The sequence below is a fragment of the Arvicanthis niloticus genome, chromosome 20 (genome assembly GCF_011762505.2).
Source record: "Arvicanthis niloticus isolate mArvNil1 chromosome 20, mArvNil1.pat.X, whole genome shotgun sequence".
Taxonomy (NCBI): domain Eukaryota; kingdom Metazoa; phylum Chordata; class Mammalia; order Rodentia; family Muridae; genus Arvicanthis; species Arvicanthis niloticus.
Genome location: NC_047677.1, coordinates 39,733,844 through 39,756,827, shown reverse-complemented (window position 1 = coordinate 39,756,827; position 22,984 = coordinate 39,733,844). Strand labels below are relative to the sequence as shown.

The 22,984-nt window shown below is 43.2% G+C and overlaps 1 protein-coding gene across 1 annotated transcript in view; it reads right to left on the bottom strand.

Annotated features, from left to right (window-relative positions):
* Positions 1 to 22,984, bottom strand: part of Specc1l (sperm antigen with calponin homology and coiled-coil domains 1 like) — a 104,890-nt gene that overhangs the window by 40,011 nt on the left and 41,895 nt on the right. The window contains exons 6-10 of the mRNA XM_034524357.2: positions 18,849 to 18,922; positions 17,634 to 17,809; positions 14,006 to 14,169; positions 12,609 to 12,700; positions 6,921 to 7,011 (exon numbers count right to left, since the gene is read on the bottom strand). Coding sequence (XP_034380248.1) covers positions 6,921 to 7,011; positions 12,609 to 12,700; positions 14,006 to 14,169; positions 17,634 to 17,809; positions 18,849 to 18,922 — 597 coding nt within the window. The remainder of the gene's footprint in view (positions 1 to 6,920; positions 7,012 to 12,608; positions 12,701 to 14,005; positions 14,170 to 17,633; positions 17,810 to 18,848; positions 18,923 to 22,984) is intronic.

Below are 22,984 nucleotides of genomic sequence, written 5' to 3'. Positions count from 1 at the left end.
TTCTCTGTAGCCCTGGCTGTCCTGGAACTCTCTCTGTACACCAGGCTGGCCTTGAACTGAGAGATCCACCTGCCTCTGCCCTGCCTTAGTGCTAGGATTAAGGGCATGTACTACCTACCACACCTGACTAAACAAACATTTTTATACAAACAGTTTACAAGTATCAATCAGAATCCCAAATCCTATCAGCTTTTAAAGGAAGAACATTTCAAGTACAAATTCTAAAGGACAGAACAGAAACAGAAACCAAGGTTTTATTTACTTCTTTATTTACGTGTATGTGTGTACATATGCACATGTGGAGGCCAGAGGTCAAAAACCAGATGTCATTCCTCAGGAGCCATCTACCTTGGCTTTTGAGAAAGGGTCTCTCACTGGTGCCTGTGTCTTGCCAATTAGGCTAGACTGGCTTGCCAGTGAGCCCTAAGGATCTGACTGCCACTGCCTATCCAGTGCTGGACTTCTAAGTGCACCACCATGCTCTGCTTTCTACATCGGTGCTAGGCATCAAACCAAAGGCCTGAAGTTTACACAGAAAGCATTTTACCAACTGAACTATCTATCTAGTCCTGTAATCAATGTCTTACATTGAATCAATTGTGAACCTAAAGGATCATTTCTTTAAAAATCTTTAGTCTCCCAAAGAACAACGTAGCAAATTAAGAAGGTAAAACAAAAGTTATAAAAACAAAACAGATATCTAGCCAGACATGATAGCATATACATTTAGTTACAGCAGGGCAGATAGGTCTCTGTGAGTTCACGGCCAGCCTGGTCTAAACAGGTCCCAGGCCAGCAAGGTCACACAATGTGACCCTGTTCCAAACCCAGGAGTGTCAGAGTTTTGGCTGGAAACTGTGAGAATCCGCCCCCTTACTCAATCTTCCCCTACACACACGCAACTAGGAAAATGCTCACCCACTCAGCACCAGGCTCTTCATCCGCCTGTCTGTTTATACTGCATTCTGAAGGTCCCTGCCTCTGTCCCATTTCAGCAGATAATCTGTTATAATACAGCTGCCCTTTCTTAAAAATGTACCAAAACTAGGCCAGGCGGTGGTGGCGCACGCCTTTAATCCCAGCACTTGGGAGGCAGAGGCAGGTGGATTTCTGAGTTCGAGGCCAGCCTGGTCTACAGAGTGAGTTCCAGGACAGCCAGGGCTACACAGAGAAACCCTGTCTCGAAAAAAACCAAAACCAAAACCAAAACCAACCAAACAAACAAACAAACAAAAAAACAAAAAAACAAAAAAAAAATGTACCAAAACCTTTTTTTTTTTTTTTTTTTTTGCAGCAGGAGCTCACTATGTAGTCCAGACTGGCCTCAAATGCTATTCTCCTGCAACAAGCTCGCAAGTCTTAGGTTTACAGGTATGCAACACCATGCCTGGCTAAGTTATTCTTCTTAAGTTATGTGTAGCAGGGCCAGAGGAGTAGCTCCCCAGTGCTACTTAAGGGCATGGGAGAGACCCTGAGCTCCATTCCCACTGCAAAAAGTAAAAGCACCCTTAGGAACTGAGCAGCTGTCAAGCAGGCCATGGGCGTTTCCTAACGAATTTTCACTCTAGAAACCCAAGCTGAGACACACATGCCATAGTAAGACCGTGGGTCCATGTATGTCTGCAGTGAGCAGGCTGGGTTCTGTCTTCATGTAAAGTTGGGTCAGCCCTCTTCAGGAAATGTGACTCACGTTTTACATTTTATAGTGATAAATTCTACTGTGTTGACATCTGAAGCTATTTTTTTAAGCAGTCTTAAGTTTTAATCATGTTTGTATTAGTGTGTGGTGGGCACATGTAGAAGCCTGAGATTAGAGAGGCTGCTTCTTTCCCTTCTTCCACCGTGCAGGTCCCAGGTACTGAAGTCAGGTCCTCAGATGTGGGGTCAGGCATCTCTGCCTGCTGAGAACCCCACAGGCCTCACCTTTAAGTCATTCATCAAACAAAAAATCATGTGGGCACCTCCTACTTGTTGGGTAGTGAGCTTACTGCAAAAGTCACAGAAAGGAGGACACAACTTGCTTGTCACAGAACCTGGAGGCTAGAGCAGGACCATGACAGCCACTATTCTGTGAGTAAAGGGTTCATGGGGAGAAAAGAAAGACCCTGGGAACCCAACAGCAGATGAGACTGGGCTGAGACGTCCAGAAAAGACTAAGAAGTCACCAGTTGTGAAAAACAGGCTGGTTGGTTTGTTTTCTATCAGAGGCAGCCTGAGAAGGGCCTACCCCTTTCTCCTTTACTTCAATTAGCCAGTATGTCAGATAGTGAGGTTGAGTTCTCAACAATGGGAAGATGCAGGCATCACCTGTATCAGGGCTTGTACGAAGCTGCATAGTTCAACAGCACAGACACAGCAATCTTCATGGAGTGCACTCTCCTAAGCATGGTTGTTGTGGTTTTTTTTGTTTGTTTGTTTGTTTGTTTTTGTTTTGTTTTTTTTGTTGGTTTTTTTTTTTTTTTTTTTTTTTTTGTTTTTTGAGACAGGGTTTCTCATGATAGAGAACTCAAGGTTGTCCTCAGCTCCATAGCAACTTTGAGGCCACCCTAGGCTACAATGAGGCCTTGTCTCAAAGAAAGACTTTAAAACCAGAGAAGGGGAATGAATATAAAGGGGGGAGCCAAGTTTTTTAAGGATATAGCTCCTCTCCTGGTATACTGACCATGCTTCAGGAGACGGCTACAGACCCAGAAGTATATGGACAGACACACTGGAGGTGATAGTTACTAATTTTAAAACAAAGGAGAAAAGAATGTTGAAGAATGTAGAGAGTGGCTTATAACTGCCCCTAACCAGTTCTAGGGAACCCAGAGCCCTCTTCTGGCCTCTGCAGGCACCTGGCACACATACAGTTGTATATACATACATTCAGGCAATCACCACATACTCATAAATAAATCTTTAAAGAAAATCATTACTTGTTATAAGGTTTGACAACCTTGGCCCTACTGACATTTGGGGCTGTACAGACCTTGGTTGTGGAGATTGTCTGTGAAGGGGAGGGTGTTTAGCAGGATCTGTGACCTCTGCACAGTGAAAGGTAAGCTCACACGAGTAGCAGCATGTGGGTAGTGCTAGCACCCACATGGTCCCTCTGGGAATCAAGATTTTTTTTTTTTCTAGTTGAAGGAATCTAGAGAATGACTCTCTCATGGTTTGTCTTATTTTCCTAATTTCTATGGACAAATGGAAAGTACAAGAAAACAGACTAGAGAGCCTAGATGGTCGTGCATACTTTTTACCATTCCCATGTGGGTGCCAGGGACTGATCCCAGGTCCTCTACAAGAACAGCAGTGTTCTTCACTGCCAAGCCATCTTTCCAGATCCAATAAAAGAAATTTTCTCAAAAGATTTATTTTATGTATGTGAGTACACTGTCACTGTCTTCAGACACACCAGAAGAGGGCATCAGATCCCATTACAGATGGTTGTGAGCCACCATGTGGTTGCTGGGAATTGAACTCAGGACCTCTGGAAGAGCAGTCAGTGCTCTTAACCACTGAAGTATCTCTCCAGCCTCCTAATAAAAATTTTAAGTTAAAAAATAGGATGTTGCCAGGCAGTGGTTGTGCATGCCTTTAATCCCAGCACCCGGGAGGAAAAAGCAGGCTCTCTATAAGTTCAAGGCCAGCCTGGTCTACAGAGAAAAAGATCTAGTACAACCAGGATTGTTACACAGAGAAACTATCTTTAAGATGAAGAAGGAGGAGGAAGAGGAGGAGGAGGAAGAGGAGGAGAAGAAGGAAGAGGAGGAGAAGAAGGAAGAGGAGGAAGAAGAAGAGGAAGAGGAGGAAGAAGAGGAGGGGGGAGGAGGAGGAGAAGGAGAAAAGTGTATTAATGTTAATAGAGGGGGAAAAAGAACAGGACAAGGCAAGTAGAAAACATTTATCAAGATGGCAGACTTTAGTTCAGACTCATGAATAAGCATGGTAACACTGAATGGTCTAAATTTATAGTTACACTGAAATAGGGTCCTAGTGTAGACCAGGCTTGCCTAGAACTCAGTCTTCCTGCCTTGCCTACCTGAGTAATGGGATCGCAGATGTGTCGTACCATACTTGGCTTTGCCTCGTACATCTTTTCCTTTGTTTTACTTTATCTATGTCTGTATATTAAAGTGTGAGTCTTTAAAAGCATGTTGTTGGATCTTAACTTTGTTATGTGTTCAGACAGTATCTGTAGAAATGGGGGACAGTAATACACTTTCCATGAAGAGCTGAGAAACGTGTCTTCCGGTGACATGCACTCTGTATTACTTACTATAAAAGGTATCAGCCTGGAAAGGGGCACACGTGTAACAACTCCACACTCTGCAGCACTAGGGGCACACGTGTAACTAACTCCACACTCTGCAGCACTAGGGGCACACGTGTAACAACTCCACACTCTGCAGCACTAGGGGCACACGTGTAACTCCACACTCTGCAGCACTAGGGGCACACGTGTAACTAACTCCACACTCTGCAGCACTAGGGGCACACGTGTAACTAACTCCACACTCTACAGCACTAGGGGCACACGTGTAACTAACTCCACACTCTGCAGCACTAGGGGCACACGTGTAACTAACTCCACACTCTGCAGCACTAGGGGCACACGTGTAACTAACTCCACACTCTGCAGCACTAGGGGCACACGTGTAACTAACTCCACACTCTGCAGCACTAGGGGCACACGTGTAACTAACTCCACACTCTGCAGCACTAGGGGCACACGTGTAACTCCACACTCTGCAGCACTAGGGGCACACGTGTAACTAACTCCACACTCTGCAGCACTAGGGGCACACGTGTAACTAACTCCACACTCTGCAGCACTAGGGGCACACGTGTAACTCCACACTCTGCAGCACTAGGGGCACACGTGTAACTCCACACTCTGCAGCACTAGGGGCACACGTGTAACTCCACACTCTGCAGCACTAGGGGCACACGTGTAACTAACTCCACACTCTGCAGCACTAGGGGCACACGTGTAACTCCACACTCTGCAGCACTAGGGGCACACGTGTAACTCCACACTCTGCAGCACTAGGGGCACACGTGTAACTCCACACTCTGCAGCACTAGGGGCACACGTGTAACTAACTCCACACTCTGCAGCACTAGGGGCACACGTGTAACTAACTCCACACTCTGCAGCACTAGGGGCACACGTGTAACTCCACACTCTGCAGCACTAGGGGCACACGTGTAACTAACTCCACACTCTGCAGCACTAGGGGCACACGTGTAACTAACTCCACACTCTGCAGCACTAGGGGCACACGTGTAACTAACTCCACACTCTGCAGCACTAGGGGCACACGTGTAACTCCACACTCTGCAGCACTAGGGGCACACGTGTAACTAACTCCACACTCTGCAGCACTAGGGGCACACGTGTAACTAACTCCACACTCTGCAGCACTAGGGGCACACGTGTAACTCCACACTCTGCAGCACTAGGGGCACACGTGTAACTAACTCCACACTCTGCAGCACTAGGGGCACACGTGTAACTAACTCCACACTCTGCAGCACTAGGGGCACACGTGTAACTAACTCCACACTCTGCAGCACTAGGGGCACACGTGTAACTAACTCCACACTCTGCAGCACTAGGGGCACACGTGTAACTCACTCCACACTCTGCAGCACTAGGGGCACACGTGTAACTAACTCCACACTCTGCAGCACTAGGGGCACACGTGTAACTCCACACTCTGCAGCACTAGGGGCACACGTGTAACTAACTCCACACTCTGCAGCACTAGGGGCACACGTGTAACTAACTCCACACTCTGCAGCACTAGGGGCACACGTGTAACTAACTCCACACTCTGCAGCACTAGGGGCACACGTGTAACTAACTCCACACTCTGCAGCACTAGGGGCACACGTGTAACTCCACACTCTGCAGCACTAGGGGCACACGTGTAACTAACTCCACACTCTGCAGCACTAGGGGCACACGTGTAACTCCACACTCTGCAGCACTAGGGGCACACGTGTAACTAACTCCACACTCTGCAGCACTAGGGGCACACGTGTAACTAACTCCACACTCTGCAGCACTAGGGGCACACGTGTAACTCACTCCACACTCTGCAGCACTAGGGGCACACGTGTAACTAACTCCACACTCTGCAGCACTAGGGGCACACGTGTAACTCCACACTCTGCAGCACTAGGGGCACACGTGTAACTAACTCCACACTCTGCAGCACTAGGGGCACACGTGTAACTAACTCCACACTCTGCAGCACTAGGGGCACACGTGTAACTAACTCCACACTCTGCAGCACTAGGGGCACACGTGTAACTAACTCCACACTCTGCAGCACTAGGGGCACACGTGTAACTCCACACTCTGCAGCACTAGGGGCACACGTGTAACTAACTCCACACTCTGCAGCACTAGGGGCACACGTGTAACTAACTCCACACTCTGCAGCACTAGGGGCACACGTGTAACTAACTCCACACTCTGCAGCACTAGGGGCACACGTGTAACTAACTCCACACTCTGCAGCACTAGGGGCACACGTGTAACTCCACACTCTGCAGCACTAGGGGCACACGTGTAACTCCACACTCTGCAGCACTAGGGGCACACGTGTAACTAACTCCACACTCTGCAGCACTAGGCAGGAAGACCCTGAAGTCAGTTCAAGGCCAGTCTGTCTACATAGCAAGACTTTGTCTCAAAACACACACACACACACACACACACACACACACACACACACACACACACACAAGTATATCATGAAAGCTTCATGAACTAACAACTCATTTCCCTAACTGTAGTTAGGACACGTCAATAAAAACTTTGACACATCAGATCAGCTGGCATAACGTCAGCACTAAGAAAATAAGTTACCAAAGAATGCAAAGATTAACAGAAAAGTAAAATGATATGAACATGTTAGCTGTACCTTGTACAGGAATTTCTCCATAGTTTGATCTCTTATCTGACAAGGCTGTCAGAGGCTTGGAGGTTGAGATTGGACCACTTATGGAATGTCTCTGAAATGAAAGCAAAGGCATGTGAGACTCACAGAAAAAACAAAGGTTTTCAAGAGTAGATACTTAATTATAAACAATGAATAATTCCTTTGCTCTGCTATGGTAAGGTATAAACACACAACAGACACAGTATATGATCTGTAGACTGAAAAAAAAATTCCTTGGGGGTTAAAGAGATGGCTCAGTGGTTAAGAGCACCCACTAGCTGCTCTCCCAGAGGACCTGGGTTCCCAGCACCCACATGGCAGCTCACAACTGTGTGTAACTCCAGTTCTAGGGGATATGACACCCTCACACAGATAAATGTACATGCAAAACACCAATGCATATAAAATAAAAAATCATTTAAAAAATAAATTTATTAAAAAAAAATCCATTCTTATGTGGTTTTAAGAAATAATATAACCAGCATCCTCATCACTCAGTTTCCTTTAATGGTAGCATCTTATAATTCTATTATTAAAACACCATTATTAAACATACATTATTAAAACTAGAATACTGGCACAGTCAGAGACAAAGACACTTCCTCTACACAAAGACACTTCCTTGGGACCCTGTTATACTAACATATATCACTGACCTTGACAGCTCTGGCACTCTACAATTTAATTCTTCTATTTAAAAAACTTAAACAACCATATGCCAATTCACTAAACACAAAATTAAGTTCCAAACTGAACTATGGGTGTGTTTCTATTGTTCCTATTGTGGTTTTATTGTTTTTCTTGTCCCCATGCCAAACAGACCTCAACTATGCCTCCCAATCAATAATTCGACAACTTCCCTAGATCAGGCTGTGCTTTTAACTCAGCACCCCTGCCAAAATCACTATTAGGTATTTCCTTATCACCTGATGTAAGCATATACAGCAGCCTAAACACCCTTCCTCCACTACTGCACCAACCTATAAGATATGTAACTCCATGCTTCCTTCTGTACTTCTATTTGCTTGGCTTCTCTCCAGCCCCCAAGCCACTCTAAAGACAAAAATCTCACTAAGTAGCCCTGGTTGTCCTGGAACTTGCTAGTAGACCAGGCAGGCCTCAAACTCACAGAGATCCACCTACCTCTGCCTCTACATCCCAGCCCTCAGCTGTATCTCTCTAAAATCTAACTAACCTCCAGCTACTTGCTTCGATTTCCCATAAGATCTATCTAAGAGATATGCAAACGGCTCAGCTTCTCCACATCTTCACACTGCTAACCTTCTACTCTGTATGGACTGGTACCTTACTGTGAACTTCATTTCCATTTCTTGATGACTGCTGATGCTGGCCACCCTTGCATATGCTTACATAAAAATCACCCAGCCTTTAGTACATGCTGTCTTCAAGTTACTGCATGCAAGTCTTTTCTACAACAAGTAAACATTATAAATAGATGCTCTTATGCATGGTATGCCTTTGCTTATTTGCCACGTGTTTAGGACAAATTTTAAAAATCCTGATGCCCAAATATCAGTTGCTTTTATGACTCATTTGTGTGTGTGTGTGTGTCCTAAATAAGAAGCCTTTGCATGCTCAAAGAATACAAAGATTTTCACTACTGTTCTTGTCTATAAACTTTATGTACAATGCTATAATTTGAGTCTACTGGCCAACCTCAGTATCTCATATACTTTATCTACCCTCCTACTAACTAACCCTGACAGTATGTCCTATGGATATCTAGTTACTCGGAACCTTGTGTAGACTACTCCTACCCTCATACTAACTATCCCTGACAGTATGTCCTATGGGTATCTAGTTACTCGGAACCTTGTGTAGACTACTCCTACCCTCCTACTAACTAATCCTGACAGTATGTCCTATGGGTATCTAGTTACTCGGAACCTTGTACAGACTACTCCTACCCTCCTACTAACTAACCCTGACAGTATGTCCTATGGGTATCTAGTTACTCGGAACCTTGTGTAGACTACTCCTACCCTCCTACTAACTAATCCTGACAGTATGTCCTATGGGTATCTAGTTACTCGGAACCTTGTACAGACTACTCCTACCCTCCTACTAACTAATCCTGACAGTATGTCCTATGGATATCTAGTTACTTGGAACCTTGTGTAGACTACTCCTACCCTCCTACTAACTAATCCTGACAGTATGTCCTATGGGTATCTAGTTACTCGGAACCTTGTACAGACTACTCCTTCTCTCTTACTAACTAACCCTGACAGTATGTCCTATGGATATCTAGTTACTTGGAACCTTGTGTAGACTACTCTTACCCTTATACTAACTATCCCTGACAGTATGTCCTATGGATATCTAGTTACTCGGAACCTTGTACAGACTACTCCTTCCCTCCTACTAACTAACCCTGACAGTATGTCCTATGGATATCTAGTTATTCGGAACCTTGTGTAGACTACTCCTACCCTCCTACTAACTAATCCTGACAGTATGTCCTATGGATATCTAGTTACTCGGAACCTTGTGCAGACTATTCCTACCCTCATACTAACTAACCCCGACAGCTGGGCTGAAGTCAGCTGTCTACCGCAAGTCTCTATCTACTCCCTAATCTCTCTTCAATGAAACATACTGTTAAGTGTTGTTGGGGGCCGACTTTTAGCAGAAAGCGGCTATCAGCTTTGCAGCCATCTTGAGCCATATACCCTGACATGAGACTTGGATTACAATAGCCTACAACAGCTGAGCACACTCTGATAACATCTTGCTTTGGATACCCAGGACTTTCCTTGGGTGTGTGAGATTAAAGGTGTGTGACTTAAGAGTGTGACCTAGAGATCAGATTTAGAGACAAGACCTAAGGGCATGATTAAAGGTGTAACTTAGAGGCATGGCTTAGAAGTGAGACATATAAAAGGCAGAGGCATACAGCAGAGAGATATACTCTTTAGGGAGACTCTTTAGAGAGCACAGCTAGATTTGGGACTTGGACTAGGAAGAGAGACTGAAGAATAAACGGGATTGAATCACACTCTGTCTGGTCTCCATTCTTCGAGTCCGTCCTCACTCTCTCTCTTGCTGAACCCCGACCCGCGGACCGGAGCGGCAGCTTGGGTCGGGATACAGTGGCCGCCAAACGCGGGGCAGCCCGGGCCTCAACATTTTGCTGGGGCCTCAACAAAGTGTCATATTGTAAATGTTGAAATCAAGTACTCCAAATCCTCCAGATGTTTTCACATACTCAAGTCCCTTTGCATTTCTATATAAATACAAAATTACATTTCATTTTGTTGGATTCTGTTAAAAATTTGTAAGACTGTTCTGGCAGTCTTAACTGGAGAAATAACCTACTATATTATTTATGTACACTGTATGACAAAATACCCCAATATTTTACAGTGACTTTAAACAACAAAGGTTTATGATCTCATGATTTCTATGGGTCAAGAGCTTAGCTAGGTAACTGCAGCTTCAGTCTTCAGTGAGCAGGTAAATCTGGCTATCGGTTATCACAAAGACAGACTGGAGGGAAGGTACAGGGGAGAGCTCCAAATTTCAAGTCCATCAGCAGCGGTTGTTGATGAGACTCAGAGCCACTTCTAAGCTTACTCAATGGTCCTTTGCAAGGAACAAGCTCACAATGTGGCAACTAGAGGTTCCCGCAGAGTGAGTGAACCTAAGTATCGAGAAGAGTGAACGTAAGAGGAGCACTCAACAGAAGCCAGTTGTATGACTTCTCTGGGAAGTGCCATTATATTACTGCTGCGATACTCTATTCATTAGAAATAAATCATGGAGTAAGTCAGCCAACACTCAACAAGAGCGGAGCACACAAACAATGCCTGCCAGTACCTGACTCGCTGGGAGCTTATAGACTGCCTACGACATTACTTGCGGCTCTCCTAATCCTTTGGAAGTTACTTTTATAGTCTTTTGGGCAGACCTAACTACCAAGCGCTCGAGATCTAGCTACACGTACTTTATTCCCTTATCTGTTCAGGAGGTTCTTCATAGTGGCTGACTGGAATCACAGGATTCCCTGACCTGTATACACTATGGAAAGCATCTGTCTGAAAAGTCTTCCTACCTGGCCATATAGGACTTCACTCCAATCAGAAAAAGACACCCAGCCAACTTCAGGCAGACTTAAAAGGATTCTTATGGAAATGTCTGGACCCTGTCTGTGTAGCTTCCTCTTCTCAGGGGCTCTGCCCTGAAGAGTCTAGCGACTTCATTTTCCTTGAATGTTGGTTTGTGTCCTCAGATCTAACTGGTTTGTCCTTTTCTGTTCCAAGATGGATCATCCTCCTACACCATCACCTAGAAACTGCCTCCAGGAAGAGAGAGCTGCAGCAGGGCTTCCTCATCTGTCAGCAGTGTTTCTCAGGGACCACAGCAGTGCCGTATCTGACAACAATGGCTTCCTACATTTTATCCAGCTTCCATTTGTTTGAGACAACTCTTGATGTTGTTGTAGCCATGTAACAAGGATTCCTGCCCAGGTAGTGGTAAATGCCTTTAATTCCAGCACTTGGGAGGCAGAGGCAGGCAGATCTCTGTTGAGTTCAAAGCAGACTGGTCTATAGGATAGCCAGCACTACACAGAGAAACCGTGTCCTGACAAACAAACAAATAGAAGCTATATATTATTCAGCTTATTTGAGGCTTGTTTGACTTGGAATTTTGCTCTGTACCTGTAGGTTTCAAGTCAGATTAATAAAGAACATCTAAAAAGCTTAAATCTGCAGGCAAAACGTGGAGTTTCCTTGCCTTCCTTTAAAATGAAGAAGACATCTCGTATAAACATGAAGATGCAAAGCCACTGGTTGAGAGGATGCATTCATCTTAGACTGTAAGAGTTTCAAAGTCCACTCACAACCATCAAGTCTCAACTCAAAAAGAAAATATCCCAAGCCTAACTTTAGGGAGTCAGCCACTGCTCCCTGTGTTCACAGAACACCATTTGGCTATTCTCACCCATGTTAAAGTATGTTGCTTCAGCCGTATTCTGACAGTGGCTAAGAAAACAGCATTGACAAGAGGGTCTCTTGAGTCACAGAGAACAGCCCTCTGCCCTGCTGCTGGATGCACTCCAACAGTGGCAAAGAACAGCAGCTCTCAAAGTTCTTTATAGTGGATCAGCATGTCATATCCTCCAGCTTAACTGCGACAAACGGCCTTCAATAAACAGGACTTCTCTCGACCCATGCCTGTGTAGACCAACACTGAACTCTGGGTTGTGTATGTGCAAGTGTGTAGATATGTGTGCTTACATTCAGGTGTGCCAAGGAGGCCTAGAAAAGGGTGTCAGATGTGCCACAGGAGCTCAAGTTGCAGGGTACTGTATGAGGTCTCACATGAGTGCTGGGAACAGCTCTCTTACTGCTCAACCCTCTCTCCAACCACTGAGTCAGCACAATTTGAAATTCTCTATTAGACAGCAAAAGATAAAATGTGCCACCTACAGACTACTCAGAAAGATATCCAAGTTTCCAGAAGAGCCACACAATTTACATTTATAATCTGCATCAATTAAGGATATTCATGGTATTTTACCAACCAAATCTAACAAACATCCTCTGAGGGAGTCATTTGTTTACCTGAGACATGTGCATAACTGAAAACGAGGGTCTAACATGTGCATTTAAAGCTTTCTGAGCCTTCAATGATCCCAGCTCTTACCTGCATGGGAGAAACGGCAGCTGCGGGAGGGGTTTTCATGGGACTTGGACTCAGAGGCGTTCGAGGGATAGCAGCTGCAGCAGCATTTGGCACTACAAAATCAGCAAATGAGAAGTTAACCATAAACACATCACGGTGCAGGGATGTTTCCTGCACAGGCATTTCTTTGACCAGATGAATGGTTGGCTACTCTAGGCCACCACTTCACTTTTGCTATTTAATCATGTTTGGCTAAAAAACTCCATAAGGCAATGAACTCTAAGAAGAAAGGATGGGCAAAGCTCAGTGGAACAGCATTGTAACACACACGAGACCCCAGGTTCCATCCCTAGCATCACTATATACATTTTTAAGAAACTAAGAGGCAGGCAAGGAAGCAAATATACCTATAACCTCAGTATTTCAGAGGCAGAGGCAGAAGGATCACATGTTGAAACTAGATTGAGCTACTTCTATCTAGGTCAACCTGGACTGCATAGTAGGGCCCTGTCTCAATAAACAATATGAACAACACATACATACACACACACACACACACACACACAGAGAGAGAGAGAGAGAGAGAGAGACAGACAGACAGACAGACAGACAGACAGACAGAGACACACACACACAGAGAGAGAGAGAGAGAGACAGTCTACAGCTTTTATGACAGACTGCAGATATATCTTCAGGGTACATGTTGTAAGAGCTATATCACTGAGAGAGTCTAGCTTGCAGTGTACAGAAGAATAGCCTGAGGTGACAGAACTTTGAACTTCATTCCAATTATCCTAAGATAATTCCAAAATTTTAAACAAGAAAAACTCTCTCAAAGGCAAAAGATGAGACTAATTCCAAGTTTACTGAAGTCAGTAGTCGAAGGTGCCTTGAACTCATGTCTTTGTCTCTAGAGATGAAGAAAGAGAACAAGGAAGTTCGTGGTGGAGGCTGGACAGTGAGGGAAAGAAGTTAGATTAGGTTCGTGGTTTCTGGTCTAGGTAACTGAGTAGAACTCTGCTGACAACAGGGACGGGGAGCAATAAAGCAGAAGAAGTGGAGAATGGGACCTGGTCTGGCATAAGGAAACTCAGTATCAGTGTCAACAAGGTTAGGAGCTGAAGTTATGCACCCAGAAGTCTGCACATAAAGATACAAGAAGTCACAGGAATGAGTATGATCCACCTAGGGAGAAAAGATACCGCTTGGCCTGGGAAGTAAGGCATGCAGCTGAGACCAGGATTTCTAAACAGAAGTACATTCCAAACCCTGAGGAATGGGTTAACTCATGATACCATGCAACACTATGTGATGGCACTGTGTGGGAGCACAGTGACACAGAACACTGAACTGAACAAGGAGGATATCAAGTGAACAGAACCATAACCCTTGCAACCCACAGACATGGAATCAGTTACCTTGAGATGCACTGTCGAAAGACTTGATGAGGGTTTTTACTGTGGGAGTTGGCTCTGAGGAAGTCGAGGACCTTCTACTCAGTCCCATCCCTTGCCTCAAGGCTGCCAAATCTCTTTCAACAGCATTCATGTAGTTATACACCCGGCCACGCTCCTCCTCTTGCCTAAAAACAGTCAAATAAAGGCATTGTATGTATGAGAAAATGCCAATTTTTAAATTCCTGATTGGAAAGCATTAACAGTTGTTAGGGTTTGGTGTTTGGTTTGGCCTTTTGTTGTTTTGTCTTTTTAATTGTACCAGTTGAACACAAGTGCCTGACGTAATCCCGTTTGCCTGGTGGACGACAGCAGGAAATGATACTGGTGGACAGCAGGAAATGATACTGAGATGCTTCTATCAGGCTAGTCTAAGCAAGTTAAACAGCCATCAGAGTCCATCTGCATTAAGTGTCAGGTGAGGACATCAGTAATCAATGAGCAGTAAGTCAGGAGGCAGACTGGCCTCAGCCTGACTGGACTGGGAATCTCTGGTTCTGTGCTGCCAGTAAGGCACAGCCCTTCTTAGGCACCAGGGGACTCACTAGCAGATAATCTACTCTGGTTCCAGCTAAACGCTGTGCTTCACAGAGACGCACAAAGGCACAGGACCAAAAGTCCCAAGTCCCTAAGAATAGGTAAGCTACTATAGTCTTCAGAGAGCCCCTCCAAAGAACTAGAAAAGCCCGTTAAGTCCATTAAGACCATAAGACATTTTATTCAGCTTTGAGGGTTCCAAGCTGGTCTGGTCCACATAGAGATGAATAAAACATTTTATAGTCTTAATGAGACCCTGTTTGAAAAACATCTAAAAATATTTTATAAAAAACTTTATTTTCCAAATTCAGAAATGGCTAAGAAAAATAAGTGTCTTACATTAAAAAAAAAAAAAGATTTATTTATCATGTATGTGAGTACACTGTTACTCTCTTCACACACACCAGAAAAGAGCATCAGATGCAATTACAGATGGCTGTGAGCCACCATGTGGTTGCTGGGAATTGAACTCAGGACCTCTGGAAGAGCAGTCAGTGCACTTAACTGCTGAGCCATCTCTCCAGCCCATGTCTTACATTTTTAAAAGTATGTATTTAGCCAGGTGTGGTAGTACATACCTTTAATCCTAGCACTTTGGAGTCAGAGACAGATGGATGTATGTGAGTTCAAGGCCAGCCTGGTCTGTATAGTGAGCTCCAAGACAGGTTACATAGAGAAACCTTGTCTCAAAATAAGTAATTAAGATAAGATAAATGGGTGGATGGATGGATGGATGGATAGATAAAATGACATACAAATTTAACTGCTTAGATGACAACTATATTCTCACTTCTGTATTCAATCTACTAAAATATATAAAAAAAATCCAGATCTCAAAAAAATGTGTGTCTGGAATAGAGGAGACTATTAATATTTTTTCAGATAACTTTGACTATTCCACGATATACACTAAAAATCAAACAATGAGAGTTACTGAATTTTTGTTGGGCTGGAAAGTAACTTAGTCCTGAGCCCCTGCCTAGACAGGTAGAAAACCCTGGGTTAAATCAGCAGTACCACGGGGGAAGTGTGCTGCAGACTGGAGACAGGATGCAGCGTCACAGCACTTGGTGAGTGTGAATGAAGCTGTGTTGGAGAACCAGCACTCCAAGGAGAAAATTCAGCCATGGTGCAGAAAGTGAAGCTGTGTAAATAAACCTCTCCTACCTTATCCATCAAAATCCACTGGGCTGTTACAGACTTTGAAAGAATTTCCTACCCCTCCGATTCTATAACATCATATATTGATCATATCAAAAACTCTGGCATTTCACAGACTTTTCATTCAGATGCCTTTAATTATATAACACATTTGAGTCATATTTGCTATTACTAATGATAGCATCAAAAACCTCCAAGGCCAGTGAGATGGCTTATCAGGTAAAGCTGCTTGCTGCCAAGTTTGACAACCTGAGTTTGATGGCCATTACACACACAACAGGAGAAAACCAACTTTTGTAAGTTGCCTTCTCATTTTCAGATGTACAGAGTGGCACACACACACAAAATAAATAAATACAATTTAAAAGAAAAAAAGCCTCTTTAAATCTTCATCTTGCAATGGCAGAAAAATAGTTTTCCGAAATTCTCAGGCTCCATTGAAGACAGACCTACATTTCATCATCAACAACAAACACCAGCAGTTGTTTTCCTCAATGGACAGGTGCCTCATCACTTTCAAGGAACTCCCTGTCAAATTTGGATGCTGCTCCATGAGGAGAAAGCAGCTCAGACTGGGCTCACCTCAGACACCTCACACTTGGACACATGGTTTGAAGTGGAAGTGCCCAGTCACACTTCTACTTGTCATTTGGAAGGCTAGAAAGAGGGCGTGCCAAGGCTGGGATTTGGTAAACCTTTCAGGAAGGGTATTTTTAAGTGAAACCCACGTTTTGTTTCATTTAGGCAGTTTTGCACTTTAAAAAGTTACCACACGTTATAATGAGCTTGACTTTGATGCAAAGGCTCTGGGTCATCAAATTGACCTTTGTTCCTCACTACCAATGCAAACATCAGTGAGAACAGTCCCCTTCCTGTTAGTATTATTATGATGACTAAGTGCAAGGGGCTCTGGAAGGTTCCATAATGGAGAGTATCACTCTGACAACAGCACAGTACAAGATGCTCTCTCATCATTTTTTAATAGTGTGTGTGTAGGTGACTGCAGAGACCATAAGAGAACAACATGTTCCCTGGAACTGGAGTTACAAGTAGTCCTGTGCCACCTGAAAAGAGTGCTGGAACTAAACTCAGATCTTTTGGAAGAGCAGGAAGTACTCTTAAGCACTTCCACCTCTCCAATCCAAGATGCTGCATCTATTGGCAGACATCTCCTTGAAACAAAAAAAAAAAAAAATAGTAAACTTTCAGGATCCCACAGAACGATCCTTCAAGAACAGAATTTTAGGGCTTAGTGGTAGAGTGCTTGGCAGATCTAAGGCCCTAGGTTACTCCCTAGCATGACAGATGGATGGATGGATGGACGGACAGAACCAACTTCAGTACTCGGGGTAAATATCAAATGAGGCATTTCTGACACATAAATTTGTTCCCTCACTCTATGGAGTGTTACTGTGGAACTCAAAACAGATCACAGATATCACCTCATGTGGCCATTTTTATGGATTTCCAATGATCTCTGTGTTAGATGTGAAGGGTACTACTTAGGAGGACTTGGAAAAAAAATGGAAATTCCTCAAGTGAGTGATGGAAAGAAACTTATACTGTTCCGCTTGTTTTCCAAAATGGGTAACTCAAGTTTACTGCTGGCTGCTTGGATCCCTTTGCAAGCAAGCACACAACAGCTGTTTACCCACAACAGCCTTCAAGTTACAGCTGAGACAACTGAGGCACAGGGAAGAGGGAGATTAACACTGTTAACTGAGAACACACAGCCACCAAGAGGCAGGGCCAGACAGAAGCCGATTCTGTGCATCCAGACTTAAAGTCTACAGAGAAATAAGAGGGTTGCACTGTGAGCAAGCATCAGGACAAAGAGCAACACCAGTGCCACATCTGTTCCTTACAGAAACAAAACCGGTTTCTCGGAACGTACTTGCGTGACTTTATTTCCTCCAATTCTTTTGTGAGTTTCTCATTTTTCTCTTGGGCCTCATGTAGCCGTCGCTTTAGATCACCGATCTCTTCTTGGGCTTCAGACTTGATGTCATTCGCAATGACCACTGCAGTCTGGAGATCAGCCTGAAATTGCCGCCATTCTGCAGACTCTTCCTACATTAAAAAACTCAACTCTTACTTCCAAAACAAACTGATGAAGATTTACTTTAAAGCAGTAAAGTTTGTTTATGATTAGTTTCCCTAACAAGTCATACTCTTGAATGATGACCTTTTTCAATCCCAAAAATTGCTGTTATCTATTTTTAAAACAAAGCAACTCTTATCAGTGAATTTGTTCTTAATGAAGGAAGATTTGGCATCTGATTCCCAACTGAGGCATTAAGTATTCAGAGTGCTCAATAAATATTAATAAGGAAAAATGTTAGACTTATCTTCCTCATGCAAGTTTCAAAGCAAGTGTTATGAAAATAAATATCATCAAAAATTTACAGCTTTACCTCTGGAACTCTCAAGAAGGTATATACATGGTATGTGAACCATACAGTAAAAACTATAAATACCCTGACATCAAAAACTAACAGGAAAAAAAATCTAAAGTAAAGGAAAAGGAAGAGGAAGCCAGAAGAAAAACTGAACGAAGTGCAGGCAGGCACAGTCATTCAAAGAGACGTAAGGAACAGAGTGCTCTGCTGCTTCCCACAGACAAGGAGGATGCGGGCGTGGCTGGGCCTAGACGCCTCCCCAGGGGCTTCACTTCCCCCAGAGCCACAGCTGGGCCTCGCCTGAGCCCTCTCATCCTCAAAGCAATTTTCTGGTACCATGAAAGCAGCTCCAACAACTGGGTCAGGACTCAGGGTCTATGATTAGCACTGTCACCACGCATCTTAGCAGCATGGGTGCTGGCAGCCAACCCAACCCAGAGAACACAGAAATCTCACATACAAACAGCCTGGTCTGTGATTTTAAAATCAAAAGCTAATAAACTTTATTTTCAAAACAGAACACATCTATCCATAAATAAGTACCAGTACATTCTCCTACCTTAAATACACTACCAGTCCCAATTTAAAATAATGGCACTTGCTTTCAGCCCAGTGTGGCTGATATCCTACCATATCTACGGATTAAAGTAACAGTACAAATTTCAGAAAACATGTTTTCTAGTGAGACAGCACATGAAGTTTCATCTTACCCGGAGTCTCCTGTGAAGTGTCTTGATTTCTCTTTCCATGTCATGCTTTTGGTCTTGGAGTTTTTTAACTGTGTCTGAAAAGACCACAAAGATTAAATATTTCTTCTTAAACCTAAAGTTCTTAATGATCTTAAATGTTCAAAAGAAATGACATAAAAAGAGGTGTTAAAAATATGATCATCTAAATAGTTTTCCTGTGCAGAGACTTGTTTACTTTCATCACAAAACTTAAAAGCATGAACGAATATTCAATCCAAGACTACAGTTTCTGCATCACTTCCTGAGTAAACTGGAAGCAATTGTTAGAGACATACATATCATTGGCACAACGCCAATCAAAACAGCATTGACTGCTATTAAAATGTCAACTTTTAATCACAGAAGTTATCTCTCTAAATCATGCAAGCATAATTCCCTTTTCACATTGGAATAAATTCCAGAAATATTAAATCAGTAAAATTATTTTTAAAATTAATTGTAATATCCAGAGAGCTGCCAATTAATCTATGGAATAGTAGGACTAAATACAATAGGAAATCACATTCTCTGCTTGTAAGGAAGTTCTGCCCTAAAAGCCACACAGAGAAACACCTCAGGAGCGTGCCACGCCTATCTGTCCTGCTGGACATCTGTCACTCTCATCATGTAATCATCTCATTGCTCTCCCAGCTCAGGAATCAACCACATCTCAGTTATGCACCAGGAAAGGCACTGATGTATGGAAAGAATCCTTTACTAAGATTTTGCCTATTGATGCTACAGTTTCCTCTCCATTCTCAGACACAGTCTTTCTTTCCTCCTCCCACGTATACATAAAACAAAAATAAATCACTCTCAAATTCAGGGCCTCACATATGCTATGCATAGGTTTTCAAACACTGAACTATATCCTAAGTCATGCTACATATTTTTTAATCTTTTTGTTTGTTTTTGAGACAAGGTCTCATTATGCTCACTATGTAGCTCTGGCTGTCCTGGAAATCACTATGTAGATCAGCCTGGTCTTGAACTCACAGAGATCCACCTACCTGCCTGCCTCCCAGTGCTGGGAATAAAAGTGTGGACCACTACATTCAGCTTTTTTTTTTTTTAATCTCTCTCTCTCTCTCTCTCTCTCTCTCTCTGTGTGTGTGTGTGTGTGTGTGTGTGTGTGTGTGTGTGTGTGTGTGTGTGAAACAGAAAGAGAGGAGAGAAAGAGAGATTACTTGATTGTGCACTTAAGTGAGTACAGGTGAACAGGTCAGAGGACACATCAAAGTTGGTTCTTCTCCACTCTGGGTTCCAGGACTAAACGCAGGCACGCATGGCATACACTTCTCTCATGAGCCCATGACATATTAAAAATGATACAAAGTAACTTCAGTTATAAGATATTAGTACAAACTATTATTAGAAGCACATAATATGTTCTAATGTTGGATAAAATGAGATAAACAAGATGGAGAGATGTCTAATTTTAGCAGCCAACAGCTGACGTCCCCACTAGGAGACACAGCGCCAAAACAAAAGTTGAGCTAGAGAAGCAGAATGGCTTCTCATCAAAGGGTAACACTTTAGAGGCTGCCTTGTGAGAAGCCTCCTTTAACCTGGACTGACCACCCAGTCCAGTCTAGGCAAGAACACACAATGAGCGGACAAGTCTGGCCCTGTTCTCTGCTAACAGAAACAGGGTAACTCTGAAGCCAGCAGGTTTGGCTCCTTGTCATTTCATGCATGGGTGGGTTCAGACATTCAGACACAAAGAGTAATGACAAAAACAGAGAACACTAGACATTCCACTTTTTCTTTATACCCAGTCTATTTATGTCTAAGAGTTGTTATTATTTTGTTTTGATACAACATGCATTTAGCCCTTGCTGACCTGGAACTTATTACATAGTCTACGTTGGCCTTGAAGTCACAATTCATCTGTCCAAGTTCAATTCTCAGTACCCACACAGCACCCAACAACTGTCTCTAACTTCAGCCCCAGGGTATCTGAGACACACACACACACCAAAATTAAGTTGTAAAAGCGTGTTTTCCTTTTCTTCTGGTCATAAAGGACATGGGCAGACATAATTCATCAGACTGCCAATTGTGTTAAAACTCACTTTTAGCACCTGGCAGGTCCACGTGGCACATTTAACTGCACTGGCCATCTCTTACTGGTTATAAAATTATAATTTCTTCAGCCCTCTTTGTTCTTCTGGTCTCTTCTCCATCAGCCTCCACATTCCCATTCACAGACTGCACACAATCACTCCTCTTAACAAGAACATATGTTGCTGCTGATCTACACATGAATTAGTGCCTGTCATGACTCTTTTTACATAAAAGGAAAGCTGCCAGATGTGGACATAGTTAAACAGCATCAACTGGACTAGACAGGTCTTTAGGGGCTGTGATTTCAGCTTTATGATCATGTTTGTACTTTTCCTCTGAGACAAAAAGTTAAGAAATGACAACATGCTTTTCCTCCCTGAGTCTGGAGGAGTTTCTAATTTTTTTTTTTTTTTTTAAAGACTACTGCTACCTAGCATAATCTATGGTCACACAAGAAGGAAGTGTCACCTCTACTCAGGAACCTTCAAATGAGGTTCCTTCCCCTCCAGTTTCCCTAGTGTGAGCAACACTGCCACCTACTGTCTTCAATTCAAATTCTATCACAAACAGGAACTATTATCTCCTTGCTTTTAAATTACAGATTAAACCTCTATTTTTTTCTAACAGAACTATTTTTATTCTAGAAATCGGATAAACTGTGGCTGCATTATTATTCCATCTACCTTTCTTCTGAATAGTTCTGGAAACTGCCCTTCCTGTTTAGTAATGGGCTTCTTAACTGTCTCTCTTCCGATGACCTGTCCCTGACAAACCACGCTGTGCTAGCTCTCAGATGCCCACCAATCATGCAGACAATTCTGGGCAGCTACCACGGGCTCAGGCTCTGGGTCTGGTCCTTTTGAGGACTTATTAAACTCACCCAGATTCCTGAAGCCCAGGAGCTCTCTGGGTACTACCATCAGCTGCTTCCCTGCAGTCCAGCATTTCCCAGAGAATGAATTAAGTATTATTTTTAGAGGAAAGGAAAAGTCAAGAGTAAATAATCCACTAAAAGCGATAGGCAATGTATACAGAACCTGGAAGAAGATACCAATGATTTTCAAATGAACTTTTTTTTTACTTTATTTTTAAATTTGCTCAAGTCTTTATTCTCCCCTTCTCAAAAAAAAAAAGTGATAACACTTTTTTCTTAATTCTAAAAGTAAGATACATTCACAATAAAACAATTAGAAAGTAGAAATTGTAACAAAATAAGATTGCCTTTATTTGCATTTGACTTATATCCTTCTAGATTCATGAGTGTGTATAATTTGGTTTGGATTCTTGTTTGAACTTGGTCTTGCTGTGTTGCCCAGGCAAGCCTAAAATTCCTGCAGAGGCTCAAGATATCCTTCCTACCTCAGCGACCCACTACATGGGACTTCTAAGAGATACACTACCACATCTGCCTAGCTTTTTGTTTTAAGCACAATGAGATTAAGTTTGTACTGCTTCATAAGCCTGTAGCAAATCATGGACTTCATTATCAGTAAATCCAGATGTGCAGTACCATCTAGATGGACCCAGAGTATTCTATTAAAGGAACATATCAGAATTTGTTTTCAAAATCTCCTCTTAACAGACTTAACCTAGTTCCAGCTTTTAGTTATAAATACAGCAAGTCTTTACACAACTGTTCAGCTACTATATGGAGGAAGGTTCCAAAGTAGAAATGGTGAAGGGTCCTTTGCAAATACCACCACGAGCTAATTCAGTGCACACTACAAGTGTCTACCTCAAGAACACTGTTAGTTTCTTGGATTTATTTGTTTGTTTGTTTGTTTGTTTGTTTGTTTGAAAGGCCATCTGTTCACTTGTGGTTTATCAGCACAATGAAGTCAGCGTTTTAAAGGCTCACCGTACCTGGCTGCCGTTGCCATGTCATGTTACATTTGGAGCTCTAAGTGGTTCTTAAGTGCAGACGTGCACTGCCACTGGCTTTGTCTCATCTTCTAGCCAGTGTACTGACCTCTGCCCTGTCCACCCTCATGGCACATGGCAATGACAGTGGGAACTCACGCTGTGTACATAAGCTTCTCACTAGATGACAC